A 10,916-nucleotide genomic window follows, 5' to 3' on the forward strand; every position below is an offset into this window, starting at 1 on the left:
TTTTTTTTATGTGTGCGGGTTTTGAGACTAAGTAAATGCCATATGGCCACTCCAGGTACACCCTCTTGACCCCAAAATACAAACAAACAAACAAACAAACAAAAACGCTGAGGAATGACCAAACCATGGCTCAAAAATCAGCTGTTTAGTGTTTATTAAGTTTTCAACATTAAACAAAACGTAAAGAACATATAGAATACCAAATGTATGAATGTTTACAGAGGTCCCGTCTTTAATTTAAAATAAATACATACACAGTAACAAGCAATGGAAAAATTATACCAGGCGTTGTATGTTGCCAAGCAACCGTGTAGAACACCCCCGTCAAGGACGGCTAATCGATCGCAGTTAGCTTGATATTCTCATGCTCAGCAGGATCGATTTTTCTGCCATCTTTATTTATTAGCTTTGCCTAGCTGTGAGCGGCTCCTGTCAGCCTGCTGTAGCTGTCGGCGCTAGCTAGCTTGAGTCAGCTCTGTAGCCTTCAGTAATGACTGTCTCTACCTCAGTGACAACTAGTCAGTGTTAATATAACGTAGCTGTAACTGTCGAAGGCAATGGGGCTGCCGCAGAGCTCGTTTTTGTCGGACGGGGGAACTCAGAGTGGATATCATGTTCACGGGGTATGTAGCGTAGCGCAAGGTTACGTACAGCCCTCGGTGTGTCCCTGCAGCTCACTTTGTTCAGTCTGGGTTAACTTAGCCACTTTTAGCTCACTAGCTTGCGAAATATGCTAGTCTTGAATATATATTGTTGCCATGAAGAAACACAGTGACTAGTTTTAATTGTCAGGTTGTTTAGTGTGTGTAGTAACTCGTTACATCGTGGTCAGCTTTAATGGTGTCCGCCCATGATGAGGTGGCACTTGGCACACACCCAAGCTCTTTAGCCTAGCTAAGACTAGCATTGTTTAACTGCAGAAAGTGATACCAGCAGGAATACTTTGTAAAGTTACACATTAAGTATATGGGGAACACCGACTGTGCAGTGAGGATCCCCACATCCTGTCCAATGCAGTCTCTGTAGCTGACACATGGGGGCGACTGTAACAGGATTCCCTTTATGTCAAAGCAGCCAAATCTCATATGTGTGTGTTTCATATTTCAGGTTCAAGAGGGCTCACCAGCTCAGAGGGCTGGTCTGGAGCCCTTCTTTGACTTCATTCTTTCCATAGGACATACAAGACTCGTGAGTACATTCCTATGAATCTTAAAGGTAGCACATATTACAGGATGTTCCCAAATAAACTGTGTATATTTATACGAAAGCAATCCCTCCAAATCATCATTATGCCCCATTAAAAGTGTGGGGTGGCGTATTTATCAGCAGAGACTCTACCCTCTGCATGTATTTTCGTCTTATTTGTGTTCAGGAGTTCCAGGGGTGTCAAACATACGGGCCAGGGGCCAGAAGCCAGAAGCGGCACGCCAAAGGGTCCAATCTGGCCCTCTAGATGACTTTGCACACCTAATATTGATGCACATGTGAAGGCTGAGAGGTTTCAGTGAGCAGATACTTCATGTAAAATGCAGCTTTACAGGCTTTTCCACTCTGACCAGAATACTGAACATTGTGCAAAATATTGTCAACCAGCAGCTTCAAGGTTTCTGTTTTAAAACAATAATAGTAGAACCCTGCTAATGAGGCACTGACAGATCTTCAGGCTGTAAGGCAGGGGATGACTTAACCTGCTTTTCAATAGCTTTTACTGTAGTGGAAAATTATTGTAAAAAATCACATGTAATGTAAGTGAATAGTGGACTGACAGAGACATACTGTTGAATTTGCACATAATTTTCTTTCTTCTTTGTTTGGTAAACGGATGAACGTTTTCAGAATGGAAGAAAAATTTGAAGGGGTTGATATTTATAGGTTATTACACAGTGGTTTCAGTGGTCTGGCCCACTTGAGCTAAAGTGAGTTTGACACCCCTGCTTTCGGGGGTTGTTTGGCATGTGCACTCACCAAATGACAAACATTAAGCTGTATTAAATGAATGGCGTCAAATGGTTGAGTATATTTGATTAAGAAGTGCTTATGTCTTTACATTTTTAAAGGTAAATATGAGATTAAAAAGACAAGCTGAGGACTAAATGAGTTTAGAAGTAGCATTTAGTGGCTGCATTTAATTAGAGAGAGTAATCTCTTTAGATTAGCTGAGGGAATCTGAACAATAAATACTGATGTGAGGAATGTTGTCAAGCACTTGTGTGATAAGGACTCTCCCGAATCATCCCTGTAGAGGAATTTTAAGCCCTTATCTTAAGACTGTAGTTTGTGTGGCTTACCTCAGAAGAGCTAGATGTTTGCCAACTGTCTTAAGTCTCATATATATACATAATATTTGATGGGACAACAAAGATGAACTTTGTATTTATTTAAATATACGTTGAGGTGTGGTTCTGTGCTGTGTGTGTACTGCACACCCTCATTGACAGCCACAATACAATTTAAACATCAGGCCTGAGTTGCAGCCTCGGCCCTTCAGTCTGCCACAATCACATTTCTTGTTCTTTTAAATGAAAAGTGCTTCGCCGACTCTGCGCTGTCACAGCTGGAATAGTCCACATTTTTTTGTGTTTCTCCAGAACAAAGAAAGCGACTTGCTGAAAGACCTTCTAAAAGCCAATGTGGAGAAAGCGGTCAAACTTGAAGTGTACAACTCTAAAACCCAGCGTGTGAGGGAACTGGAGGTGATACCCAGTAACATGTGGGGTGGGCAGGGACTGCTGGGCGCTAGTGTCCGCTTCTGCAGCTTTGAAGGAGCCAATGAGAACGTTTGGCACGTCCTGGTAAGTCAAGTCTAGCCTTAATATGGGCTAGTCTTTAACTTTATTTGGTTTGTTTAACTCTTGCTGACCTGATAGGAAACTAACAGCTTTAAGGTAGCAGCCAGCACATTGTCTTGTTGTGGTTTTCTTGTAAGTTAGAAGGATTTAAAGACTAGAAGGTTTCAAATCTACTCAATTGTGGCAAATTTGCTAGGGGTCATACTATAAAAAAGTAATATTCTTGTCAGATTGGTACCTCCTAAATTGTAAGCACCAAAAGGACAAATGTTGGTGTGTTATTGTTGAACATAAATCTCCATATATTTGGACAGTAGTTTTCAAAAAACGTCTTTATAACCATCTTTGCCTTGTCAGGATGTGGAAGCCGGCTCTCCTGCAACTTTGGCCGGCCTTATCGCTCACGATGACTTCATCGTGGGAGCTGACCAGGTGTTGCAAGATGTGAGCTTTCTTCTTCTTTATTTTTTTGTCTTTTATTCATATAAATTGATATAAAAAGAAAAGCATAAAGTGCAAAACCTAAATTCCTTTTTGTGTACGTGTGTTGCAGTCGGAGGATTTCTTTTCTTTGATTGAAGCCAATGAGGGGAAACCTCTAAAACTGCTGGTGTACAACACACAGACTGAGCGATGCAGAGAGGTCGTGGTGACTCCAAATGGAGCGTGGGGAGGAGAGGGAAGGTATGAGTGTGGAATGAATAGCTGCAGCCTTTTCTTATCATGTCACCTATATATGTACATGCATATTAAACATTTATACTAATGCCCTAGTTTTGTGTCTCTTCAATTTTAGCTTAGGCTGTGGCATTGGCTATGGCTACTTGCACAGAATCCCGACTCGTCCAGCTCAGCCTAACACCCAGAACAAACAGGCTATGCAATCCACTGTGATCGACAGCAACGAAGAGCTGGTTGCAAGCGACCACACTGAGGTAGAGATTATCACATCTTTATGTTCTTTAGTAGAGACATTGTTTTTTTCCTCATCTAAAACGCACGTTCTCTGTTCTCAGGTGCCTTCAGTGGAATCATGTAGCCCCTCTAGCGCCAGTGAAATAGATGTGAATCAAACCGGAGAGGCTATGCAGGACTTGTGTGTACCCTCGCCCACACAGCCACCTGTGGACTTAGGTAACCAGATCTCATTTTTAGAAGCATTCATTTGCCTTCAGCGTCTGATGTAGCTGACGTGTTTTCACGCCGAATTAAATGTACGAATTGCAGATATTTCCAACATACCGGAAGCGATGACTCCAGACTTGTCAGACATGGTTTCCGCCATTGACGTGAGCCAGACCTCCACGTTTGCCAATTATGGAGACAACACTGGTGATCAGTGTAGCTTGGGTAAGTGCCTCTCCACACGTACTTGAACTGTGCAGCTGAACAGAGCAATTACATGTTTTCAATGCCATCCTGCTTGGGAATAAAAATGAAATCGGTTAAAAACAGCTTTTGTTTGCAGGACTCGCATGTCAGGATTCATTTAATGTCTTAATTGCTGAATTATTTTCTATTCATGCCGTTAAAAAATAGTCTCCTCAGAACATAGATGTATGAATATATGTGCAACACAGCTTTAATAGTAGTAGCAGAGTGTTTCTGAAATGGTTTTGAGGTTTTCTGTCAGTTTAATATATGCTAAGGTGGAACATTTTCTTTAACTGCACTTGTTTATTTATCTGTTTCTTTCAGATACCTCATCTCTTGACCAAAGACCTCCATCTCCAGAGAATGAGGGACAATCAGACATGCAGGAGCATGTTATTGACCTGATTACTCCCACTTCTCCAAGCAGAGAGACTGTGAATGACCTTGTACTCCTCGAAGTCAACACAGACAACCTGAGTTTCACCAGGGTCCCAGAGGTGCAAGATACTAGCTCTGAGCCTTTAAGCTCAGCCAATATTTTGGAGGAAGAGTCTGCGCAGACGGCTGCACCAGACAGTTAAGTAGGCAGTTGTACCACAGTATAAGTATAGTTGAACTCATAACTGATGCTAGTTGCATAAGAGAAGATTTAGAGCACATTACGATACAGAAAGCTTCCCTTACGATTGTAAGTTGCACCACTGGACCTGAGTTTTAATAGAGTTTTATTTATATACAGTTGCCATTGCTGCATGCAGAATTGCACATTGAAGAATGATATTATGTTGACTGAAAAAAGACAGTTAATACATTATGAATGTACTCTTTGATTTAGACATACTGTATGTCTCAACATCAGGAAGGATGAAGCCTTAGTTTAGCTGCTGTTAAAGGTCATCCTAGTTTGCACTAAAAAGCCAAAGGTAAATATTATTTTGTCTTGTTGCGCTCCCCATTACCACCTGTTGAACATTATGAAACACTGTTAAAAAAGGAAAGCCTGAGCTGGGGGTTCACACAGATCCATTATGTGCTTTTATTTTTAATATTTTGGAATTTTGGTTGTGGATGTTTTTGTGTATTTCTCTGTGGGTTGAGGTTGAGATGAGTACACATGTGAAAAAGAGTTTTTATAATCTCAGGCATTTAGCATTAAAGCCTCTTTGCCTTACGTCTCATTTTAAATACGGTTATGTGTAGGTTTGACTTTTGATTGGTGTAAATGAGCGAGCCATGTCAGATGCAGCTCTGTGATTGTTTTCTGTTCCTTCTCTTTATATATAGATTTTAATTAAATTGTGTTGAAGGATTTTTATGGATGGAGAGAAGTGTTCAAATATTTATAAAAGATGATGTTCAAGATAAACTTGCAGTGGTATTTATTTTCTATGAAGTGCGTGCCAAACTATAATGATAAAGTCTCAGCATTTTGTGGAGGTCACAGGTGTCATTTAGACTCGAGACCCCAGGGACATGTCGCCACCACTTTTTGAAATGGCCGATTTTGTCCCTGTTACTTTTTAGAAGCATAATATGTTAAAAATGTTCAGAAAAATAACTAACTAACTAACAAACAAATGAGAGGACTTTGAGAAAGGTTTATTTGCACAATAAGAGAACACAGTGTAATGTAATTAAAGAAAAAACGAGCAAAAACGAGGGGGGGGGGCTGGAGTCTATCCCAGCTGACATTGGGCCAGAGGTAGGGTACATCCTGGACAGGTTACTGGACTGTCACAGGGCGGACACATAGAGACAGACAACCATTCACACTCACATTCACACCTACGGCCAATTTAGAGTCACCAGTTAACCTGCATGTCTTTGGACTGTGGGAGGAAGCCGGAGTACAGGGAGAAAACCTCTTCGTCAAAATAAAACTCAGTCAGGAACACTTAAGTCAAAGAAAACTTCCTAAAACAAAACCTACACCGTTGGTAGTAGCCCAAGTTATGCCCTTTTGATGTGCTATTTTATCTTGACCCGCAGCAGTTATCTACTTTGACCTCAGACCGTTACATTGCCTAAAATCCTGTGTTGAAGACTGTCTAAGAAATTTTGTTTCATCTGAGCCCTTATGTGACACTCTTGAGTTCAACCACTGACAAGAAGACTGACAGCTCACAATGGCATATATATATTAGAAGTGTAAGTTCATGCTTTGAGACAGCAGGTGTCAGCAAACACCTCACTTTCAACCCAAACCAGGAACGCTTCAGTTTTCTGCCATTGCAGCTTTGCAATTGCTGTCACATTAGATCTTTTGTCATATTTTCAGCAGTGAACACAGACATGAATGGTCTGTCTAATGCTTTTGCAAAAATCAAATCTCCTCTATGCACTCTTCAGGGATTTATTTGTTTGATCTGGCAGAACAGGAGCAGCCTGCATCAGTGAGGGAAACTTAAACACTGATGCCTTTCAGACCCAGAGACAGGACGCATCATTTGTACCATTCATATTATCCAGTGCTGCATTTATTCAGCTTTGGCCACATGTGTGGTGCCTGCTGGGTCGGCTGGAAAAGCCCTCTTCAAAATAAAATCCGAAGCAAATAGGGGACATGAAATATTAAAGAGATATTCTGATTTGGAAGTGACGACTCTCTAGCTCATGATATGTTTGCATTTTTATTTTGCTATTTGATCTCTACCCCTGAGGATCCTTGTGTTCTGACACATCTATACGCAGCATCAACCATTAATCATAGCGTCACAATATATATTAATGTCTCTGAGAATATTCTTCAGAATTCAAGATCAGAATAACCAAATATTTGTGAGACCCAGAAAAAGCAACACACTAAGCAGGGAAGCTACAGTAGCAGAGGGGGAATACGTTTCAATTATTTACCAGGGCCCTCCTCAGTTGAAGGGGGGGATGGGCATTAAGAGGGAGGAAAGACTGTGTGGGGGAAGAAAGACGAGAGGGAGATGCATTTGTCTTTATCCACCCGAGAGTGAGTGGTGCTTTTAAGGAAGCCTTACTCTGGCACACCTGTATGTGTGATAGATGAAGAATTATATTTCTAAGATGAGCATGTAGCAGCCCAGTACCTTTGGCTCTGCCTACACACACTGAAATTTGATAGTAGCAATGTTGAGATCTTGCAGAAAAACAAATGCCTCGAGCTTCTTAAATCAACACAGCGCAGAGCTAGGTGGTGTTTATGGTTCTTTACTTCTGATCTCAGGGTGAATACGCTGTTTCCTGGCCTCCATGTTAGGTTTGCAACATGAAGATAGCTCTATTTGAAGAAGCAGCCCGAGGCAAAAAGCCAGCAGCTGCATGCCAGGAGGAGCCAAGGGGTGAGGTATAGAGGGGGCCACCTCTGGAGGAACATGCCCTGCCTTCGCTTTCTCTCTTTTTCTGAGACCGTTTGAAAGGACACTATGACGCAGATGAACCCACTTGTCAGCTTAGCTTTATCTCAACCCCCGAGAGGCTCGGCTCACAGGCACCAGCATAGTGCCCGTTGCCTCAGCCTGTCGTTGCAGCATGACAAATTGTGAAATAGAATAACTACAGAGAAAGAGAGAGAGAGGGTGGGGGGTGGGGGGGGCATGGATGGAGGGAAAAGATGAAAAAGGTATGGAGACAGAAAATGAGCAAGTAATTGCTTTCAATCACAGTGGTCACACGTCTGCAAATAAAAGTGCATCTTGCATTTTGTCCTCTGGCAAGATCCCTAGATCGGCATGTGTGGGGTACTCAGATACATAAGATTAATACAGCAAGTCACTGACATGTTCATGGCATTTACGAAGGGGATAAAACACTATAAACAGACATTTCTTGTTTCATATGCGTGGGCACAAATCCCCTATCACACGCAGACTTCTATTTTCTGATTTTGCCACCTTCCCACCCCAATCGCAGAAATCTTGGCGCTATGTAGCTATATTTGGAAGTGATGGGAGCTGTATTTCCATGCAAGTGTTATGCAGTGTTTCTCACAGTGTGCACACCAGCAGCATTTCAGCAGTCATTCAGAAATGGCCTGAGCAAGGTGACAGGCTTGTTCAATGGCAATATTTTCATGTATTTTTTCCAGGTAGCCAGAGGATTTGGCATTCCACAATCTCACTTTTTCAGGCACCTCTAAATTAAAGACTTTGTTAAAAAAAAACCTTCTCTATTTTCTCCTCTCAAACTACCAACTGGTTGGAGGACTGTTTTCATAAAGGCCCTACCATAGACTGCATGAAATTAATGGACGTAGCAACTTTAACGTTACCCGTTTGTCTGTGGACTGGTATTTTGGTCGTTGCCATCTTGAATTTTGGAAACCAGAAGTGATCGCTTATCAGCGCCCTTGATTATGCGTAATTTAAAGCCTTAATAAAATTTAAACAGGTGAGCTGTATAAAAATGAATCCCCTGGACAGTTGCCATGAATCCGTTTTCACGTCTGGAGCCTCCCGTCTACAACAGGCTTGAGACGCGCCCTCATTTTGAGGAGTTGGCTCAGATTCCGGAGTTACTCCTTAAGGAATCTGATCCCCCTGGCCAGTTGTCATGAAGGGGGGAATTAGCTATAGAGACCAAAAATTGAGCATAGCATTAGTTGAGGCAGGACATGGTGTCAAGCTCAGCTCACATCCCAGCTACATCAGCTGATCTCAAACAGCCCAATCAACTGATGGAGCAGCTGATTGATGGAAGGGAGTCAGCTGATAGATCAAATGATTCCTTTCTATGCAACCAATTGGCAAATCTCATTCAGAGTGCCCTATTTAAACTGCTCTGGCCTGCCTGACTTATCAATGTCAGTTCTGTTTGTCACTGATGCGGCTCTGTTTGCTGCTGCTGCTGCTGCTGCTGCTCTCCCTGCCTTAAGCGACCTTCACATGATAAGAACAACAATAAGAACAGTGGCGCAGACGTCAGATGTAAACTCGGTCAAAGTTCAAATAATTTCAACTCTGAGCGCAGCGCTCGGGCGGAAAATCCGATCGGTGCGCGACGCCAACGGTAGCGGTGCCGCTTTGTCAGGCATTGCCGCCCTCTCCATAGACAAACAATGGGACAGCCAGCGCAAAGCAGTTTTACAGCTGATCATGTGTAGAGGCCTTTAGGCTTTCCATGTAGGCGCATGGAAGGGCAGGGAGGTTTGCGTGTTAGCTTCATTTTTTGGCCCTGGAGGTTGTAGCTTGGGGCCTACTGAGCACAACTCTATTGGGCAGATTTGCAATGTTTTACTGTTGGCGATCTTACCCTCTTTGGACGATCTCAAATCAAAATTGAAAGAGGTGGAAGGAAATCAGATGAAATCTGGAAATCGTCCATTGCAATGATCCACACAACCTCCATAAGTGTCAGACAAACTTTGATCAAATTTAAAATACTTACAGACTGCATCCGTCAGGGATAGACTTGCCCAACTCTTTCCAGAATTTGAACCAACCTGTCAATGGTGCAACCAAGATCCAGCTACCCTTATTCATTCATTCTGGGCCTCCCCATATATGAGACAGACTACGGTCTTTGAAACACGTGTACATGTATGTCAAGGCCATAAGCCAAGTCTGGCAGTTGCTCTTAGAGATCTGAATCTCTCTCGAGCCACATTGTTGCTTTCTTGTTGCTTTTAGCAAGACTTCTTATTCTATATAACTGGAAACCTAGCTCCCCCCCATGGATAGCTACTGAGGAGGTAATGGTTAATTAGAAGTTTGAAAAGCTCGGATATATCACTCAGGGCTCTGAAAATACATTCCAAAAAGTATGCCAATCATTCCTGGACTATTATAATCATGTCTACACTACAATAAATATAACTTAATGCCTGTTGCTGATACCCATAACTTTGTAGGACCACTGTAGAATCTTTATTTTATTTATTTTGATTTAGCTTGTGAGTATGTTTGGTTTTTGCTTCATTTGTAGTGGTGTTTTTAAAAAAAAATTTTATTCATTATGTTGACCAGTCTCCCAGGGGGTTGCGGTAAGTGGGATGCAGATATTGATACGCCATATGATATATAATGTGCAAATGTTTGAAAACCCAATAAAAGCATTTGAATAATAACTGTGTGCACACCAGAGCTTGGGAGTAATCTCAGTAAGTGGTGCCTGTGTTGCACCAGCAATGTACAGGTCGTAATTACATTCATTCATGCAAGAGGACCATCGCTCTGTGGCGCCTGAATTCATTAGGAAGTTGTTTCCATCTCCTGCAGTCAATATCAGCCGGCTATATGTTTGCACCTGTTTGTTCAGGAGACAGTTATTTGCTCCCAGTAAATATTGCTTTTTTTAAAAGCAATTTGCTCTTAAGTTATTGTTCAACACATGCTATAGCCTGAGGGGCAGTGCTGGTGGTAGTGAAGTGAAAAATTCAAAGTCATCATTCACATGAACACAAGAGGTTGCTTGCCAATTTTGTCTCCCAGAAAAAAGTGGCAATGATTCCAGTGTCACACAGCTGAACAAAATCAAGAGTCTATTGCCCTGCCAGCAGCTCTGTGAGGCTCTACTTAGGTACAGTGTTGCTTTGAGCTACATGCTAACATCAGATGTTTACATGCTTACTATGTGACATGGTGATATTTAGCAAGTATCATAGCATGTTCACCATCTTAGTTTGGTGTAGCAAAGCATGTTTGCACCTGAGTCTGACGAGAATTTAATTTGTTTTGCAAGGAGAAGGTCATATGACATATAGTGTAGCATATAGTACAAAGTTTTGACCTGATTTGAATTTTGACCTGATAATGGCACCAGATGAAAAGTTAAGGGGTTACCAAAGTT

The 10,916-nt window shown here is 41.9% G+C and overlaps 1 protein-coding gene across 1 annotated transcript; it reads left to right on the forward strand.

Moving 5' to 3' along the window:
* Nucleotides 1-418: 418 nt before the first annotated feature.
* Nucleotides 419-5,542, forward strand: LOC126397662 (Golgi reassembly-stacking protein 1-like). The gene is made up of 9 exons (XM_050056580.1): nucleotides 419-623; nucleotides 1,108-1,188; nucleotides 2,589-2,792; nucleotides 3,147-3,233; nucleotides 3,343-3,473; nucleotides 3,586-3,724; nucleotides 3,806-3,923; nucleotides 4,017-4,139; nucleotides 4,488-5,542. Exons 1-9 carry the CDS (start codon nucleotides 558-560, stop codon nucleotides 4,742-4,744), a joined length of 1,206 nt encoding a protein of 401 aa, XP_049912537.1. The 5' UTR covers nucleotides 419-557; the 3' UTR covers nucleotides 4,745-5,542.
* Nucleotides 5,543-10,916: the final 5,374 nt, after the last annotated feature.

Source organism: Epinephelus moara, chromosome 11 (genome assembly GCF_006386435.1).
Source record: "Epinephelus moara isolate mb chromosome 11, YSFRI_EMoa_1.0, whole genome shotgun sequence".
Classification (NCBI taxonomy): Eukaryota; Metazoa; Chordata; class Actinopteri; order Perciformes; family Serranidae; genus Epinephelus; species Epinephelus moara.

What these genes read in the sequence shown, in the direction of transcription:
- LOC126397662 (XM_050056580.1), top strand. Translation starts at nt 558, where the DNA reads ATGGGGCTGCCGCAGAGCTCGTTTTTGTCGGACGGGGGAACTCAGAGT. An exon ending in CCATAGGACATACAAGACTC is followed by an intron (nt 1,189 to 2,588) that starts GTGAGTACATTC and finishes GTGTTTCTCCAG; the next exon opens with AACAAAGAAAGCGACTTGCT. An exon ending in ACAGCCACCTGTGGACTTAG is followed by an intron (nt 3,924 to 4,016) that starts GTAACCAGATCT and finishes TACGAATTGCAG; the next exon opens with ATATTTCCAACATACCGGAA.